Genomic DNA, 17,824 nt, shown 5'->3' on the forward strand with positions numbered 1-17,824 from the left:
GCCCCGGCCCACGCAGAGTCCCGGAGCACGAGGGGGTCAGGGGGAGGAGCGCCCCCCCAGCCTCCCCCAGGCCGCGCCCGCCCACCCGCCGGTCGGCCGGCTGGCCGGTCCACCCGTCCCGGCCCTGCGCGTGCCCCCGAGCATGGGGGCTAACGGGCTGCCTTGTCTGTGTATTTCTATTTTGCAGCAGTACCATCCCACTGATATCACGGGCACGCTCAACCTCTCAGATCCCTCGGTCAGCACCGTGGTGTGAGGCCCCCGGAGGCGCCCACCTGCCCAGTTAGCCCGGCCAAGGACACTGATGGGTCCTGCTGCTCGGGAAGGCCTGAGGGAAGCCCACCCGCCCAAGACTGCCCACCCTGGGCCTCCCGTCTGTCTGTCCACCCTGCTGCCTGGCGGGCAGCCCCTGCTGGACCGAGGCTCGGACCAGAGCGGCTGAGGACAGGCCAGAGCTGAGCTGGCTGGGCAGGGCCGCAGGGCACTCCGGCAGAGGCAGGGCCCTGGGGTCTCTAAGCAGTGGGGGAGAGGGGCTAACCTGGCCCCAGAGGGGCTCGGAGCAGAGACTGAAGCCCCATCCTTCCCCAGCCACTACCAGAGCCACAGTGGGGGTGCGAGGCCCCAACTGGCTGGGTCACCCCCTCCTCCAGCGCCTGCTCTTGGCAGCCTCAGCTCCACCCCTGTCCTTTTCTTACCCTTGTCCCTTCTCGGCTTGACCCCCATCCACCCAGCTGGTCCTGCCCCTCCCCAAGGGCAGATTCTGACGCTCAGCTGGCAGCTGCCTCCCAGGAGCGCCCTGGGTTCTCCGCTGCCTCTGACCTCTTCCTCCCATCTCCGCGAGGGCTAAGCCGGCTATTCGCAGCCCGAGATAGGCTTCCCCACACGCGCTGGCTAGGGACTGTCCTCAGCCCTGCCCGCCAACTTGTACAGGCCCAGCCCTTCCAGTGTCTGAGCGCGTGCCTTCCCCACGCCGCCCATGCGCAGCCGCGCGCGGCCCCTCCGCCCAGGGGCCCGGCGCGCACTGCCTCTGACCCGGTTTGTGCAGTGGTGATGTCTAAAGGAATGTCACGAAAACTTCTGTCTGTGTCGCTTGTTGACGCCTGCAGGGACTGTGAAGAAGGGCAGGGGGGAAGATTCGAGAACAGCCAACGCCCGCTCAGGCCTGAGCAGAGGCGGCGGGGCTCCCAGGGCCAGGGTCCCGCGGTCTCCTCAGGCGGCTGAGGGCAGTGCAGCGCCGCGCGCGGCAGGCGGTGAGCAGGCAGCCCAGCGCCAGGCAGGCGGCCAGGCTGGCGAGGAAGGAGACGGGCCCGAGCACGTAGACCACGGCCAGGTCCCGCGGGGCGAGTGGCTGCGAGCAGTGGCTGAAGGCGGCGTCCGGGAAGGCGGTCAAGGGGCTGAGCGTCTGGCGCCCTGGCAACACGCAGAGCAGCGTCTCGGCCTCTGCGGGACACGGTGCAGAGTCAGGCGGCTGTGGCCGTGGGTCCCGGCCCGCCCACCCTCGCCCGGAGGGCTCACCTGGCGCCGGCCTCGGGTGCCTGCGCAGCCAGGAGCAGAGCGGACGCAGCGCGCAGCCACAGGTCCAGGGGTTGCCGCGCAGGTGCAGCGCGTGGAGAGAGGGCAGGCCGGCCAGCAGCCCCGGCGCGAGCGCAGACAGCTCGTTGTCCTGCAGGCTGAGCGCGTGCAGCAGCGGGAGCGCGCCCAGCGCCGCGGGCTCCAGACGCGCCAGCCGATTGCCGGCCAGCGAGAGGGCGCGCAGCGCGCGCAGGGGCGAGAAGGTGCCGGGCGCCAGCGCCTCTAACAGGTTGTCGCTGAGGTCGAGCTGCTGCAGCGCGCCCAAGCTCCAGAAGGCCCGCGCGTGCACCCAACGCAGCCCGTTCTCCCGCAGGTCCAGGCGCAGCAGCGTGCCTGCGCCCACGAAGGCGCCAGGCGGCAGCGCGCGCAGACGGTTGTGGTCCAGCAGCAGCGCGCGCACGCACCGGCTCAGACCCTCTGGCACGGCGGGCAGAGAGCGCCCCGAGCAGTTGACCAGGCCGCCCGGCGCGCACGCGCACGCCTCGGGGCAGTCCGGAATGCCTGGGGCTCCCGAGGTGGCGGTCGCGGTGGACGGCTGGGCCCAGACTGGCCACGGCGACAGCAGCAGCAGCAGCATCGGCGGCGGCCGCCGCGAGAGAAAGGAGGGGCTCCGCATGGGGCAGCGCTAGGAGCCCGCTGCTCGTGCGTCCGCGGAGCCAGTGAGTCTCTGCCGCGCCTGCACAAATATTAAACCTCCGGCCCGAGTGCCGGCAGTTCCTGTTCCATGGCCGGTCCCGCACCTAGGGCGGGGGCTGGGCAGACAGCCAGTGCCCTGCACTGCCAGCCACCTGTCCCGGAGCTGGGCTTCTCCTGGCTCTGTGACAGCTGCAGCGCTGACAAGACGCCTTGCCCCTCCTCCCCTGCTGTCCCCCCCGCCGTGCGACCTGCTGAAGCCTGAGCCACTGGACAACACCCCCACCCACCAAAATCGATGCCATGCATCAAATGGGACTCCATGAGCCCTGCTGCTCTCCCCAGTCTCTGCCCATCTTCTGCCCAGCAAAGTGACGCCAGCACACACACAGTGCCCCCCCCCATATAGGGATGGTCCCATCCCCATAGTGGATGATTGGTGAGGTCAGGAGCACATGATGGGGTCCTGAGCCCAGGGGATAGGCTGGAGGGTGGAGAGCGTACGAGGCAGGAGGACGGTCATGTCTGCCCCACCTGGCCCTCTAAGGACTGTCCTAGAATCTCAAGGAGACAGTGTGGGTAGGGCACAGGCACCAGCCCAAGTTCTCCTGTCAAACACGGCTCTCTCTGGAGTCATCAGAGTTGCACATCTTGTCCTGGGGTTTCCCAGGGTGGGGGTGGGGTGGACAGGGGCCCCTGGGGCCGTGCCAACTTCATGGGACAAAGCAGCAGGAAGATGCGGGGAGGAGCCAAGCTGAGGCCACGGTGGAAATACCAGTGCTGTGGCTCCCTGCCCTGGAGGGTGGACAGTGGGTGCCTTGTGCAGGCACTGGGCCTCCTCGCCCCACCCCAGATAAAGGAGATGACCTGGGCGCCCACACACCCCTACCCACCCCATGACGCAGCTGCACAGCAGCTCGAGGAGGAGCCCGCAGGGAGGACAGGGCAGAAGCACTCAATACTGTTTAATCCCCCCCCGCCCAGGCTGCCTGCAGCCCTGCTCAGGTTGGGGGGGTGAGAGGGGGCTGCTCCTCTACTGTCACGTTTGGAGCCATCGGGTCAATGGGAATGGTCATGAGGCCTTGCTCCTCCAGGGGCAGCATCATGGAGACCTCCAGGTCAGGGTCCATGACATGGGACTCCACTTGCACGGTGTGCAGATCCATGCGATCTTCCTGGACCCCGTAGCGCCCCACCAACCTGCACGCAGGGCCCGGGTCAGGCTGGCTGCAGGCAGCCACCAGCACAGGCCTCAGGAGGCCTTGACCTCCCCACTCCCAGGGCAGGCCTGGGCCTCCAGTCAGTGCTGTGATGCATCCGTCCCACCCCCCGCACCTCCAGGGGCAGGACGTAGGGGCACAGCTCACCTGTGGGGTCCTCCCCTGAGGTTACTCACCTGCTGTTCATGTGTCTGGGGCATGGTTCACTGCAGGAACAAAGGGAGGCGTGAATCCTGGACAGTGGAGCTGGCCTCCTGGAGCCCAGGAGTGCCCCTCCCCCCGCCTCTCCACAGCCCTGTCTGGGAAACGGTGTTCCCCAGCTCCTGGTGACGTCCCACCTGGGGGCAGAGGCCCCTCCCCCAGTATGGCCCTGTGGCCCTCACCCGCCCTCCCAGCCCTGGGGCTCGTGCACCTCTTGGCTCTCATGACACCAACTGCCACGATGACCAGGGCGCAGAAGCAGCTGGCGCCCACGCCCGCCAGCACCACGAGCAGGGCGATGAGGGCCTCGCGGCTGAGGCCGAGACTGCACTCGCAGTACGTCCCAGCTGCAGAGACAGGGCCCGTGCGGCCGAGGGGCCCTTGTCAGCCACCAGTGGAGGACCCCCAGGGCCGCCCCTCACCCTGGGGCCACCACAAGGGTACGGGAGGGGACCTGGCAGGGGCAGGGTCGAGGGACAGGGGGAGGCACCTGCAGCAGGGATGAGCAAAAGGGACAAACATATCAGGCCAAGGGGGCTGCCGACCAGGCAGGAGTCAGGCTGGGGACAGGGGGCCATGTCCAGCCCCCAGCCCCACCGCACACCTCTGGATGGAACCCGTCGGAAGGCGCTGACCTCATAGTAGGGCTCTGAAGCTGAGTGGGTGGGGGCAGGGCTTCCGCTGGAGCTTCACTGGAGCTCGGGGGCCAGAGTGGAGGAGCCCTTGGCGGGCAGCCCTGCGGTGGGGCAGCTAGGGTGGAGAAGGGCCTGGGAGCCACTTCTGAGTGCCCTGCTGGACCCAAGGCCAAGGCAAGGATGGGGCTGCCCTGGCCTTGGGGGATGGTGCTTCGTGGAGAAGGGGGTGGAGCCCACGCTTAGGCCCCTGGGCAAGTGGAGACAGTGGCCTGGAAAGCCTGGGGGGGGCCCTAGAGCACACAGCACAGGGCCCCTGTTTCTCTCAGGATCCCCCGGAGGCTGGGACAAGGAGGGGCCAACGGGGGGGGGCAAGGCGTGGACCAGTGCTCACGGGGGACGGTCCCACCCACACCCAGCAATGCTCAGGTCCGGAGGAACCTCCAGGGGTTCTTCAACCCCCAGGAGAGGTGGGGGGCACTGCCCACAGGTCTTCCTAGAACCACATCCTCTGGGTGCACCTGAGGCTCCAGCTTACCTGTGTCCTTCCAGTCAGCCCACCTGACCCTCTGAGGGCTGCTTCCTCATGCATCCTCCTGCCAACCCGACAAGCACCACCCGAGGGACTCGCCTGCCAGCTGGCATCCACACACTTAAGCTCAGCCTCCTCCCTGGCCTCCTGCATTGCCCCCCCACCCTGAGGCCTCCTCCCTCCTACCCTTAGGACCTGGCCAAGCAAACCACCCAGGCAGCAGGAGGAATTGCCCCACCCCATGGCTGACCCCACAGGGCGCCAGGGGCAAGGGTGCAGAGGGGCCCCAGCTGACCCCTAGTCCTTGGGGACCCCCCTGACTCCTGGCACAGGAGGCCCCTCCTAGGGGAACCCTTGGGGATCAGCCAGCAGTTTCTGGCACACTTCTGTGCCTGTTGAGTAATGCTGTGACCCAAGACACAGCTTTTTTTTTTTACCACATTTGTCCACAAACCAAGTCAAAAGGGACGGAAAGCAGGAGCGCTGTGCCCAGGAGTGGACACCGCCCCCTGCCAGGCCAGTCTAGCAGGTTTGCATCCTGGTTAGGACGACAAAGGTACATGCAGCCCAGTGCCAGGTGGCCTTCCGCCTGGAGGGAATGGCTGGTGTCAGAGCCTTCTGGGCCCCCACCAGAACTCGGAGGAAGCAGGAGGCCCCTCTTCTAGTGACCACAGCACAGCAGCCTTGGTGGTGGGCAGAGCCCGGGGGAGGGAGGTATTGGCTGCTAAGACTACACGCTTCGTTTCTACCACTTTGTCCTCCAAACTGCAGCAAACAGAATACTCTGGGGTAAGAAGGGAAAGTCCCAGAAGAGGGCTGACCTCAGGGCCCCTGTGCAACAGGCCAAAGTGGGGAGGTGGGGGTGGGCACTGGAGGACAGCCTGGGGGGGGGGACCCAGGGTGTGTAGGGGCAACAGGCATGACTCCGGGCCTGGGAAGGTGCCCCGGGCAGGCGGGAGCAGGAGAGTGAAGGCTCATTCCGAAGGGCCTCTGCAGCCTGGGAAGACAGCCACCAGCTAGAGCGCAGCTCCCAGCACCAGAGGCCGTGGCGCCAGCCTGGGCGGAGCCAACACCCTTCCCCGCCTCCTGGGAGCTCTGGGGCTGGGGCAGTGCCAGGCCCCCAAAACCTCTTAGACAGGAGCCCGTGTGTGCTCTGGACACAGCTGGTCTCCCAGCTGCACTGGGGAGGCTGGGCTCACAGGGCTCTTCACCCGTGCTCGGAGCACTGAGTGCTCCTGACCACGTGCCTGAGGGCACAGAAACCACCTTCACTGTGAGCCACAAAGAGCCAGCTCCTCCTGCTGGAAACACGGGAGCTCTTGGTCCATCAGGGGACACTCGGCTGCCTGCCTATCTCACACGTTCCAATGGGTCCACATGTCCCAGAAACAGCCTTGGACCCGCAGGCCAGGAAGAGGGTGGGTGACCCGAGGGCTCCTTCCAAAGGCCAGAGGGAGGCTTGGGGCTGGAGGCCTCCGGTGCGCTCCTGAGCTTCAGGCTCAGAAGTGGGCCTTCATGAGCGGGTGTGGCCCGGGGACCCCGTGTACCAGGACTCTGGGTTTGGAGCCCAAACACATATGTGCAGGCCAGGACTGGGCCAGGCCACTCACGTGTTTCCCCTCCCCGGCTCCCAGGGAGCCAGGCCCTGCTCAGTGGGGGTGGAGAGCTTCGTCCGGAGGGAGCACCTGGACCCCAAGCTCATGAGGGGCCCAGCGAGCCAGCAGGACAGGGACAGGCTGGAGAACCACTTGCTTTACTCTGTACTCTGGGGGCAGGGCAAGGGCAGGCGCGCGGGGGGTGCGAGGAAGGCCCGGGGCGCGTCAGCTGCAGCTCTTGGGCAGGCGGTAGACACCGGCCGCGTAGACCAGCTGCTGGTCACGCACCTTCTTCTGCAGGAAGCCCTGGAGCTCCTGCAGGTCGATCTCGGCCAGCGCGGGGCCGGTCACCACAAACATACGCAGCATGCTGTAGATGCGCTCCAGCGACAGGCTCTCCAGGTTGGTCAGCATGGCCTGGATGTACGTCCAGAACAGCTGCGGACACAGGCCCGTGAGGTCAGGCACCACCCGCCGGGCCGCCACCCCTCCCCCCCCCGAGTCGCTCTCCTCGTCACTGTCGATGAGCACCATGCTGTCACGGTCCTGCGGCCGTTCCTCCTCCACCACGGAGAAGGTCCCGGCGGGCTCCTCCCGCAGCACGCCCTGCTGCAGCCACACGGACATCCGCCGCCGCAGCAGCGCCACGGGCATCTTCACCACCTTGCTCAGCTCCTCCAGGGTCCAGCTGGCTGTGGGGGCGGCCAGCAGCACTGCATGCAAGCGGCGAGGCCAAGCCTCCCTGCCTCCCCCGCCTCGTCGGCCCCACCCGGCTGCCCGGAGGTCGGCGGGCCCCCGGTGGGCTGGCATGGGCCCCCAGGGGGCACGGCTGGGGCAGGCCGGCTAGGGGTGAGCGGGCTCACCTTGGTCCTGGAAGTACAGCAAGACCACCGCCTGCACGGGAGTCACGGCCACAGACAGGGTGCGGTCGGCCAGCTCCACATCCATGGTCACCAGGCCCAGGGTGTGCTTCCAGCTGAGGGTCCGCATGGCCTGGGGACAGCCAGAGTCAGCACAGACGGCCCGGAGGCTCCGCTGCCTGGCGCCAGGTGAGGGGAGGGCTCCCTGACCCGCCCCCACCAGGCCGTCAGCGGCAGGAGGAGGACAGGACAGGGGCTCCAGCTTCCACGAGCTCGGTGTAACAGCACTGAACACGCAGTGAGGGCTGCTGACAGACTCGTGGTCTCCGAGAAACATGTCCACACCCTAAGCCCCAGGACCCTGGAGTGTGACCGGAGCTGGAGATGGAGTCGCTGCAGGTGGGGCCAGTTAAGATGAGGTCATCTGGAGTACAGGGGACCCTGACGGAACAGCATCCTCGTGGGGGGGGGGGGTCAGCGTGAGGACAGAGGCAGAAACTCCAGGATGCAGCCACAAGCCAAGAGACACCAAGCAAGGCCTGCAAAACCCCTCCCCTGATGTTGGGGGGGGGCAGGACCATCCCACAGCCCTGCTGACACCCTGGTCTCCACGCTGCCCTGCAGAATGGAGGAGAAGCCTGTTTTTCCAGGGAGGACCCTGCTGTGGAACTTTGTTATGGCAGAGCCACAAGAAAGGCACCCATTCTGGTCCCAGGGAGGGGGTGCTGCTTAGCAAATACCAGGAGTGTGGGAGTCCACGTAGCTGGGCGAGGGGAGAGGCTGGGAGCACGCGAGCCACAGCTTATAAAGGCCTGGACTGCCCTGAAGAGACTGTTGGCAGGAACATGGCCAGGAAAGCCACGCTGGTGAGGTGTCAAACTGGAGGACATGCAACCCCGCCAGGCAGTGGCACAGCCCCGTGTGACAGACTGAGGAAGCGCGGGAGGGCAGCCTCACGGCAGCACGCGAGCCTAAACCACGCAGGGGAGCCAGCACTGCCAGCCTGGACGCTGCTGCTCTCTGTGCACTCAAGACAGAGCCCAGAGGGCACCAGAGACCTGTGCTCTGACGCCAGAGCCGACCGGTAGCCCAGAAGAGCCAGGACAGAGATGACTGTCCAGGAAGGGGGTGTGTGAGAGTGGACAAGGTTCCAGAGAATTTTACAACAGCCTGCACTGAGAGCGAGGGAGCGGGAGCCAACGTGAGAGGCTGGCTCTGCGCACAGGGGTGTGGGGTAAAGGCCCGGCCGACAGGCTGGAAACACAGCCATGAGGTCACACGAGTTCTTCCACTGGCTCTCGGACTTCCTTGGAGCCTGTGACCCCTTCCTTCCTTTGGAAGTCTTCCTCTTGGAATGCAGAGTCTGCCCTACACCTTCCCACAAACACACTCTGGAAGCAGCAACTACCTGTCCACTCTCCCAGGTTCGCAGCTGGAGGGGAACCCAGCCCAGAATGAGCAGCACGGCCTCGCTCTTCCCCACTTCAGATGCTACTTAGATGCTGAACTCTGGGGTTGCTGCGAACTTGGGAGTCAGTGCTGGAAGGGTAAAGACTTCTGGGGATGTTGCTTGTGTTTTGCATGTGGGAAGGCCATGAATTCCAGGGGGGCCAGAGGGTGGACTGTTGTAGGTTGAATCGTGTCCCTCAAAAAGATGCTGCAGTCCTAGCCCTGGTAACTCAGGACGTAAGCTTATTTGGAAATCAGGCCACCACACATTCAATTTGTTCCAATGAGCTCACTCTGGAATAAAGTGAGCCTTCACCCAGTACGGCTGGTGTCCTCTAAGAAGAAATTTGGAGAGAGAGAGAGACACCGGGAAAATGCCATGTGACAACAGAGCCAGAAATTGACTGATGTGGCCAAAAGTCACATGACGCCCGGAGACACCAGAACCTGGAAGAGGCAGGAAGAACCCTCCTCCGGAGCCTCCAAAGAGAGGGCCGCCCTCCAACTGATAAGTCAGTTTCGGACTTTTAGCTGCTGGAACTGAGACAATGAATCTGTGCGGTCTTAAGCCCCATTCGTGGTACTTTGTTCCGGCAACCCCAGGACACCGACATAGCCACTCTGCGCCAAGTGCTAAGAGTCTTTCAACAACCCCTCAGCTCTAAAGGGGGAGACAACAGTGAACCCCACTTTGCAGACAGAAAATGGGAGCAGAACCCACAGCTTGCCCAGGTCACAACCAGTAGAGCAGGAGCCCTCTGGCTCCAAGGCCGTGACTTACAGCCACCACTCCAGCCGGCAGCAGGCCAGATGCCAGGCCCAGCAGCAGAAAGCACAGGTGAGGGTACTCTGCAGCCTGCACGACCACCCACACGTGTCCAGCATGGTTCTCGGGCCAAGAGTTCCATTGGTGGGAGGCAGAGACACTGTGGCCACAGGCCTGATCTCCAGCACAGCGCCGGGGCCTGCCCCTGCCACTCCAGTGTCCAGCTGCAGTTAAGACAAAGCAGGCTGACACGTGGCCACCACGTCAGATGCATCAGGCCTGAGCAGAAGGACGTGGCTCAGCCATCCCGGGACCCACGACAAGACCCTGGTGGGAGGTCGTGGGGCCTCTCCTGGCAGTGGCTGCATGTCAACAAGGCAGACAGACAGGGCAGGGAGAAGGCAGTGAGCACACAGATGTCCTCAACCAGGGAGAGGTGGGGTGCACCGTGGGCAGGCTCTCGAGCGAGCACCTCACCAGTCAGGAGCAGAAACCACAGGGTGGTCCAATAGCCCAGGGGGCCAGTGACGACCACACAGACCCTTGCGGCCTTGTGCGGTGCTGCCCCCGAATATGGCCCTGCCCTGTCCTGCCTTCCTACTCCAGAATCCCCTGCCTCGCTCCTCCCCTTGCCCGTCTCTGGAAAGGAGCCCTCCCCCCCTCCAGAATTAGCTTCCCTGGCCTAGAACGGCAAACCTGGGAGAACCCACTGTCCCTCCCACTACCTGGCTCTGCTGCCCTCCCCCAACTCCTCCATACTCCAGCCCACTGGTCTCCCTCCCAGAGCTCCATCCTGAGGGCTCCTCAAGCCCTGGCTGCTGGCTCATCTCTGAGGTGTTTCAGACGCTCAGGGGCTCAGGCTCTGCTCCCCAGACACCCACCATACTCATCCTCTGCTCAGGAACCCAGAGACCCCTCAAGCCCCACAACCCACTTATCAGACCGAATGCCCCAGAACCTGCTTCACCAATCCCCAGAAACCTAGGACGGGCACCTGAGCTCCCCATTCTCTCCAGACACGTCTCCACGGAGCCATCCCTGCAAGGAAGGGTTCTTCGTACCGTCAATCCCTGCCCACACCTGCCACATGCACTCCCAAACCCGGACCACCCCACACGTCCTGCAGCCCTCCCCTCTCTCCCCTCCTGCCCGAGTCCTAGGCCCTCAGGGCTCCAACAGCAGACAGCACAGTCCTGGTCCTCAAGCGCCCTGGGGCCTGGGAAAGCAGCTTCTAGGGAAGCAAGCTGGACAGTGGCAGAGACAGGGAAGGGTCCTGGAAGTCAAATACCTCGTGGGCAATTGGAGATGTCCCAGAGGCAAACACCCACGGAGCAAACACAACTCCCTGGCGCTCCCTGGGACAAGCCCGGCACCCCAGGCCCTGGTTCTGAGATACCAGGGCGTAGACAGCGGAACAGGAAGCCCAGAAGGGTGGGAGAGCATGAGCAATGCGGCCCCTCTACTAGTACAGTGTGGGGGGGTTCCTAACGAAGCAGAACGTGGGCCACACCCTCCGGCCCCAATGCAGAGGCAGAGGCCTCTGGAGAGGACCACGGGGCCGGGTCACACCCAGGTTCTGCTGCACAACATGGGTGGAAGGTCGCCTGCCCCCGGCTCCTGCCACAGGGAAGTGCGGTCGGTACCTTCAGCTTCTCGTACTTCCTGCAGTAGACCTCGAGGGCCTCCCTGATGTCCTCAGGAACCTCCAGCTTCTCGTCCTTGAAGGGCGGCCAGAACTCGCTGGACAGGATGACAGCATAGACCCCAAAAGGCGGCTGCTCCTCTGCGGGCCGCTTCTCGTCCTCCTCACGGATGTTGGCATTGATGCGACGGGAATCTGCCATGTCCTGGGGGAGAGATCGGTGTCTCCAAGGCCCCAGGACCGGGCTGGGGGAGGCTGGGCCAGGTGGGCAGGGCGCCCTGGGTGCCCACCTTCAGCATGACCTCGCAGAAGTGCATCGGAGCCTCGCCAAAGCGCAGCTTCAGCAGCTCCACGTTGCGGATCTCCCTGGAAAGATCCATCTCTGAGGGGGTGTGGCACGCCCCCACCCCACAGCAGCTGTAGCAGAGTGCCCGACGCCTCCCAGAGACGCTGCACGGGCACCCGCCCCCACGGGTGCAAAGACACCCCCGGGCCAGGAGGAGACCCTGGGCCTGCTCCATCTCAGCGGAGGACTGGGTGTCCCTGGGCACCTGGCTCCCCAAACTCCTGGGCTGCCCCCTCCGCCCCCGCAAGGCCTCCCCGGGTCCACGGCCAAGCACAGGCCCGTTCCTGCTTGGCGTCACCAAAGCAGGGCACGCGGCGGCCGCTCACGGGCCTTACCGCTCAGGACTGAAGCTGAACTGGTGCAGGAGGCGGTCGGCCAGCAGCGAGCGGTACTCGTTGATGAAGAGGTCCTTGCTGCCGTAGATACTGACCAGCAGACTGATGATGTCCGAGGAGCGCCGCCTGGAGCTGGACTTCCCTGCACGGCGTGGCGGGGGAGGGGGGTGGGCACTGAGGGAGCACCTCTGTGCCCAGGCGGGGCCCGCCCTGCCAAGCGCGTGAGGCCCAGGTTCAGATCCCAGGGTGCGGGCGGGCTGGGTGGTGCACAGGCTGACTACAAATCTGCCCTTGTAGCAACCGGGATGGGGACACAGGCCACCACAGGCCACCACAGGCCCGCTCAAGCCGGCGGAGGTGCTCCAGGCAATGGGCTGGGTTGGGCGTGGACAGCTGACCCCCTTAAGCCTCAGGGCTCATGTGGAGACAAACTCTAGGCCAGAGCGCCTACCTTACTGGAGCCTCCCCCACCATCTGAAGCCCGGGAGGGCTGGCGGGCACTGACCTGGGTCAGCATCCACGGGGTCAGGGACCCAGTCCTCGGGCTCGCCAGAGTCATCCTCGCTGTCCTGACCAGTCTCCAGGCTCGCCGGATCTGTCTTGGACAGCTCAACGGCCAAGTCCCCTGTCCCGTCTGAGTCCCCCGTCAGCCCAGCCACAATCTGCCGCACCGTGTCCTCCCGCGTCCTGCCAACGGGAGCACTGCTGGCCCTCACGACACCTCTCCCTGCACGCCCCAGCAGCCTGCATCACCCACCTCACCAGCGGCAGCGAGTGCCCACTGGCTACATGCTTACGTCCACCAGATCTTGTCTCGAAAGAGAATAACGATCACGAAAATAACTAAAACACAACGCCACCATTTTCTGAGAACACCAAGGATTCAAATATTAAGACAGAACCGGGGGGACTGGGTGGCTCAGTCGGTGAAGCGTCTGCCTTTGGCTCAGGTCACGATCCCGCGGTCCTGGGATCAAGCCCCGTCAGGTTCCCTGCTCAGCCTGGGTGGGGGGTGGTCAGGGTTCTGCTTCTCTCTCTCCCTCTGCCCTTCCCCCCTGCTGGTGCACGCACGCAGTCTCTCTCTCTCGCAAAACAAATAAATCTTAAAGAATAAGACAGAACCAAGACCAGGCCCTTCACAAGCAAGAGAAACGAGACGGGACTCAGGACAGCTCAGCCCAGCCCCGAGGCTCCACAGACCTGAGGCAGCTGTGCCACGGCGCCTGCTCAAACACGTTCTCCGACACGCCACCTGACAGTCCTGGTCCTCATCGTGGGAAAGGCTGAGCCCAGGGTCCCCCCTCCTCCTCCTCAGCCTGGGGGCCTGGCCAGCCAGGCAAAGCTGAGCTGGGGCCTCTCTGGGCTGGGAGGACGGGGGCAGGGGTGCACGGTGGGCAACACGTACAGAAGCAGGCACCAGCAAGAGGAAGGGGCCTGGGCCTTGGCCAGGCCATGTGGCCCAACAGGAAAGACAGCGTGTCCCTGGTGTCCCGGGGGCCACCAGGACCCAGGGGGAAGTTGACTGCACACAAGGAGCCAGGAGCCAAGTGCCCCAAGTCGAACCGCGTCCTGGGGCTTGCCTGTGGCGCTCACCTCAGGTAGCGGCGAATGGGCTCACAGGCCACCTCCAGGATGACCATGGACGGGTCTAGCACACGCAGGGCCTTGATGGCGGATATGTAGAGGGTGATGATGTCGCATGTGTTCACACCTACAGCCAGGAGGGAGGATGGTAGCCCCCACGGCACCCAGGAGTGGTGGTTCCACGAGCAAGCAGCTGCACCCTGGCCAGGTGGGCTTCCGGATGCCACCATGACCTCACTCCCCAGCATACTAGTGTGACACGCAGGAAGCAGCCCCCTCCTCCCCCAACTCTCAGGTGCTTTCCCCAGAACTTTCCAGGATCCTGGCCCCCCCAGTACTGGGTGGTCTGTCTGAAGGGCTGATGCACCCTTCTGCCCCCAGGCCACAGGCCTCACTTCCCACGCCTCCCTTCAGGGGAGAATGAAGTGGAGTGCCCTGGCCCCCCTGAGGACTGCACAAACCCACTCGCTACACAGGCCCTGGGGCAGGGAGACTGGACTGTCGGGCAGCAGCTTCGGCACCTGGATGGAGGAGGCGCGTCTCCAGGGCAGCCTTGAGGGACAGGAGCAGCTGCTGCCTCTGGTCAGTCCTCTCCAGGCAGTACTTGAGGTCCTCAATGGCTGGCCGGGAGTCCGGGAAGTCTGTAGGAAGAGTGCCAGCCCTTGCAGCGCACACATGCCGGCACGCACACGCTGCGCACGCAAGAAAGGACCCACGTCGGCAGGACCCAGCGCCGAGCAGCCGCACCTCCACTCAGTAACACCGAGAAACACCTGCTGGCTGCTGCAGGTCATCCTTGTGCCCTCCCGTGCCCGCAACCCTCCGTGGTGCAGAAGGACAGCAGGGACGTGAGGCCGAGAGCATGAGGGTGGACACACAGAAGCACTGCCCGCTGCCCCGCCACCGAGCAGGAGGCAGCCCACGCTGACGGGCCCCACTCTGCTCAAGACGCCACAGTCCCAAGCGCCCCTCCCGGCCCGCAAGATCTGAAGGGCAGAGACCTAGGGAAGGCGGGCTACTGCAGTGGGCGGGGCCAACCTCGGACAATGCTGAAGAGCTCCTCGATGCGGAGGCCGGCGTAGATCCCGTAGAACCACCTTTGCACGTGGCAGCGCCAGCGACGCAGCGTGCTGCCAGCCTCGGGGGACGCGGGCCTGGCCGGGCCATCCTGCAGGAATACCTTGCCCAGCCAGCCGACCACCCTCTCGATCCACTGTTGGAAGAGCACAGCTTGGTGGGGGGGACGGAGCCCCAGCCTGACCCGGAACAGAGGCTGGGAGAAGCCACACAGCTACCCGCCCTGCGGCTGGCCCTGGGGGGTCCCCGAAGCCCCCGCTCCGGAGGAGGGGCACGCCGAAATCAGCAGGATAATGGGCCGAGGGGGCACCCCAGGCCTTCCATCAGTGTGCCCCACACCCTAAGAGCATCAGTGCCCAGGCTTATCTCTGGCAACGGTGGCCCTGATGCAGGGCACGGAGACAGTGCTCACCTCTGACGCAGTGGACAGACACACCCTGGGGGCCGTGTACCTGACCAGCCACATGCAGACAGATGTAAGGACCCTTCTGAGCACACGTGCATTTATAGGCAACATGGCCACATGGACCACAGAATGTATACGTTCCCCTACAAATTATACAGCCACTGAGGAGACTATCTGGATGCCCTGCCACCTGGGGGCAACACAGGTACCCCAGCCAGGCCTCTGGGCTCACACCCATTCGAGACCACTGCTGTACAGACATCTGCTTTGAATCCCCCTCACAGCTAACCTGCGTTCTCCGGAGACGGTGGAAGAGTATAGGCAAAAAATAGGAGCAGGCTGAACAGTACCCTGTGGTTGGACCCAGCACCTCCACAACTCTGGAGAGCCCAGAACAGAGCCCCTGACCATTCCCCCAATAGCATGGGTGCCCTGAGAGCCCTCACTGGGACACCCCAGACCTTGGCACTGCCTCTAGCCAAGTGACTCTGCACAGACCTCGATGACCACGTCACAGGCTCTTTCTCGCTGTCACCAGGGCAGGCTGGGAAGGGCCAGCCTTCACCAAGCACCAGGACAGATTCGACTACCGGCCAGGTCCTAGTTCATCCAAGTCTCCATACTCTTGCTGTTTCTAAAGCCAGGGGGTCAGGTTTGCCAGAAACCTTTTTTTTTTTTTTTAAAGATTTTATTTATTTATTTATTTGAGAGAGAAAGAGAGCATGAGCAGTGGGGAGAGGGAGAAGCAGGCTCCCGCTGAGCAGGGAACCCGATGCAAGACTCGATCCCAGGACCCTGGGATCATGACCTGAGCTGAAGGCAGACGCTTAACTGACTGAGCCACCCAGGTGCCCCACCAGAAACCTCTTCAGCCCTGAGGGACAGGGCCCGAGGGGCTGTCCTTACCTTGTGGAACTCACGCAGGAAGGAGCGCTCATACTCGCCCCGGCAGCGGTCCTCCATCCTCTCCCTGGTCACCTGGTGCAGGGTGGTGGTCACAGCCTCGGCACTGACCCGCTCCAACAGACTGAGCCTGTGTCTGGAGGAGAGCCCTGTCTGTGGAGCACACAGACCATACTCCTTCCCCCCACACCCAGTGCCCCAGTAACAAAAGCTTCAAGAAAAACCTTCTGGGAGGACAGAGACCTGCCCTCCCCAGCTGGCCTTGCTGCCTGGGTTAAGACACTGGCCTTCCCCACGTGAGCAGTGGGTGTGGCTCTCAGCCTAAACAAGGCTCTGAAACACAACTAAATACGCCCCGTGAGTACAGATGTCCCCAGTTATGCCTTTTGGTGCAAACCCTGATCAACAACGGCAAAGGGACTCAAAAGGAAACGAGAAAGAACATTTCTGTGTATCCTTCATCCGGGATAAACCCAACAGAAGCCATTCTGGGCCTCCCGGCGCCCTGCCGGCAACTCCCTTCCTAACGGCGGCGAGGCTGCTGCTTCGCTCATGGGACAAAATCGTTACAAACAACCACAAAGGACAAAAGGCCCATAAGTCAGAACCTGGCTTTAACAACAAAATCCTTTCCTCTTTAAAAGGCTGGAAAGGCCATCTGCTTGCGCAGCATGTTGGCCTAATCCCCAGCTTGTACTGGAAAGAATGAAAAAAGTTAAGCCCGCTTTTTTGCAACTACAGGGGAGAATAAATGCCATCTCCTTCCTGGAAAACCTACACAAGGCATAGCAGAAATTTACACGGCCCAGGAAATTTGGAATCACCTAGGATCTTAGTGTACGCAAAGCGTGAAACCTAGTGTGAGTAGCAGACACACACCTGTGTCCAGGACAGGAAGGAGAAGTTCACAGCACAGAGATCCTGGGGACCCTCCGTTTGTTATGCCTCCCCCCCCCGCCCCCGCCCAGCCAGCTCACCAGCTCTCTGAAGAGACCAGCTGGACCCAGGGCAGTAATCGGGAGTCAGGAAGAACAGGGGCATGGCCACAGCCACACAGGCGCGAGTACTCACAGGACCTGGCTGAGCTGGTGAAACTGCTCCAGGGCCTGGCGGCACCAGCACTGCTGCTTGTCACTGCCACACCCCGCGCACAGCGGGCTCTGCAGAAGCCGGTAGTACCGCCGCCGGGCGTACCTGCTGTCCAATTCCCCCTCCAGTTCCGGGTCTGTGCCCCCTTCCCCCTTCCTCTTACTCTGCATGTACACTCTCAAAAAGCGTCCATAAAGGCGCTGAATCATCTCCTGAAAGGTTCTGGGAGTGGAAAAGAACAGGACGCCCCGCAACGTGGTGTGGACTTTTTCCCGCAGCCCCTGAGCGCCTGCGCCCATCAGCAAGCCCAGGCGAGTCCACTTCTCCAGCAGCTCTAGACTATGCAGGTAAGGATCCAGACGGCTCTCCAACAGGCCGAAAGCGTCAAGGAGAAGCAGGAGGCACTGAGGCTCGTCTGCATAGTTCTCATGCTGCGAGATGGCATTCCAGAACTCGAGGGAGATGTTGGCCTGCAGGTCGTTCTGCAGCACCTCTACAAACCACTCCTCCAGGACCGAATGCAGACCGTGGCCCCTCAAAACCTCCACCGCCGCCCGCAGCTCCTCCTCCTTCGGCGGCACCGCGCCGCTGGTCCGGGAGGACGCCTGGAGTGCAGAAGACCGTAAGGAGGGAACGCAGAGTGGAGAGGGGAAGGGGGCTGACAGGCGGGGACAAGTGGGGAAGGGATGGAGCGGAGGGGAAGCTGCGGGCGACGCTAGGGAAGGGCTGCCCGGGGAGCCTAACGAACCCCAGGGTCGGATCCCGGGAACTCCGCGCGGGCCCGCTGCCCTCTTCCGGGGCCTCACCAGTCCCAGAGCGGCCGGAGGCACCAGCCCGGTGCTCACGGTGTTCCAGGCCACCAACAGCTCCTGTGTCGGCCCCGGGTCGCCGTCGCGCACCGCGGCCGCCGCCATCTGTGCGCCCCCCTAGCTTCCCAGACCCACTGGGCGCGGCGCGCGGCGATGACGCACAGGAGAGGCGC

General features: G+C 63.9%; 4 protein-coding genes across 8 annotated transcripts in view; 1 reads left to right on the forward strand and 3 right to left on the reverse strand.

Annotated features, from left to right (window-relative positions):
• The window catches only part of GRIN1 (glutamate ionotropic receptor NMDA type subunit 1), a 24,500-nt gene extending 23,468 nt beyond the window's left edge, over nt 1-1,032 (forward strand). For 2 of the 5 annotated variants that reach the window (XM_034664865.1, XM_034664869.1), the window contains one exon: nt 188-1,032. In XM_034664865.1, the coding sequence (XP_034520756.1) occupies nt 188-256 (69 nt within the window). In that variant the 3' untranslated portion in view covers nt 257-1,032. Of the gene's footprint in view, nt 1-35 lie in introns of all 5 variants that reach the window. The other 3 variants (XM_034664866.1, XM_034664872.1, XR_004626651.1) reach the window with 2 other exon arrangements.
• Nucleotides 1,033-1,110: 78 nt separating this feature from the next.
• Nucleotides 1,111-2,518, reverse strand: LRRC26 (leucine rich repeat containing 26). Its single transcript, XM_019806801.2, has 2 exons — nt 1,516-2,518; nt 1,111-1,440 (listed from the first exon to the last, which is right to left on the reverse strand). The coding sequence occupies exons 1-2, from the start codon at nt 2,186-2,188 to the stop codon at nt 1,157-1,159; spliced, it is 957 nt and encodes a 318-aa protein (XP_019662360.2). The 5' UTR covers nt 2,189-2,518; the 3' UTR covers nt 1,111-1,156.
• Nucleotides 2,519-2,589: 71 nt separating this feature from the next.
• TMEM210 (transmembrane protein 210) lies at nt 2,590-6,404 on the reverse strand. Its single transcript, XM_011233485.3, has 4 exons — nt 4,117-6,404; nt 3,838-3,973; nt 3,602-3,631; nt 2,590-3,405 (listed from the first exon to the last, which is right to left on the reverse strand). The coding sequence occupies exons 1-4, from the start codon at nt 4,202-4,204 to the stop codon at nt 3,207-3,209; spliced, it is 453 nt and encodes a 150-aa protein (XP_011231787.1). The 5' UTR covers nt 4,205-6,404; the 3' UTR covers nt 2,590-3,206.
• Nucleotides 6,405-6,527: 123 nt separating this feature from the next.
• ANAPC2 (anaphase promoting complex subunit 2) lies at nt 6,528-17,824 on the reverse strand. Its single transcript, XM_034664873.1, has 12 exons — nt 17,649-17,824; nt 16,825-17,447; nt 15,757-15,889; nt 14,406-14,580; nt 13,889-14,008; nt 13,377-13,494; nt 12,289-12,470; nt 11,784-11,925; nt 11,393-11,468; nt 11,104-11,307; nt 7,249-7,378; nt 6,528-7,077 (listed from the first exon to the last, which is right to left on the reverse strand). The coding sequence occupies exons 1-12, from the start codon at nt 17,754-17,756 to the stop codon at nt 6,611-6,613; spliced, it is 2,478 nt and encodes an 825-aa protein (XP_034520764.1). The 5' UTR covers nt 17,757-17,824; the 3' UTR covers nt 6,528-6,610.

The sequence above is a fragment of the Ailuropoda melanoleuca genome, chromosome 7 (assembly GCF_002007445.2).
Source record: "Ailuropoda melanoleuca isolate Jingjing chromosome 7, ASM200744v2, whole genome shotgun sequence".
Classification (NCBI taxonomy): domain Eukaryota; kingdom Metazoa; phylum Chordata; class Mammalia; order Carnivora; family Ursidae; genus Ailuropoda; species Ailuropoda melanoleuca.

Bases quoted from the DNA above. Each gene is read 5' to 3' on its own strand.
- LRRC26 (XM_019806801.2), bottom strand. From the start codon at position 2,188: ATGCGGAGCCCCTCCTTTCTCTCGCGGCGGCCGCCGCCGATGCTGCTG. The intron at 1,441-1,515 runs GTGAGCCCTCCG...CGTGTCCCGCAG, and splicing joins GCACCCGAGGCCGGCGCCAG to AGGCCGAGACGCTGCTCTGC.
- TMEM210 (XM_011233485.3), bottom strand. From the start codon at position 4,204: ATGGCCCCCTGTCCCCAGCCTGACTCCTGCCTGGTCGGCAGCCCCCTT. The intron at 3,632-3,837 runs GTGCACGAGCCC...TTGTTCCTGCAG, and splicing joins GGTGTCATGAGAGCCAAGAG to TGAACCATGCCCCAGACACA. The intron at 3,406-3,601 runs GTGAGTAACCTC...CCCTGCGTGCAG, and splicing joins CCCAGACACATGAACAGCAG to GTTGGTGGGGCGCTACGGGG.
- ANAPC2 (XM_034664873.1), bottom strand. From the start codon at position 17,756: ATGGCGGCGGCCGCGGTGCGCGACGGCGACCCGGGGCCGACACAGGAG. The intron at 15,890-16,824 runs GTGAGTACTCGC...GCTCTCCTCCAG, and splicing joins CACCAGCTCAGCCAGGTCCT to ACACAGGCTCAGTCTGTTGG. The intron at 13,495-13,888 runs GTGCCGAAGCTG...TCCTGGCTGTAG, and splicing joins GACGCGCCTCCTCCATCCAG to GTGTGAACACATGCGACATC.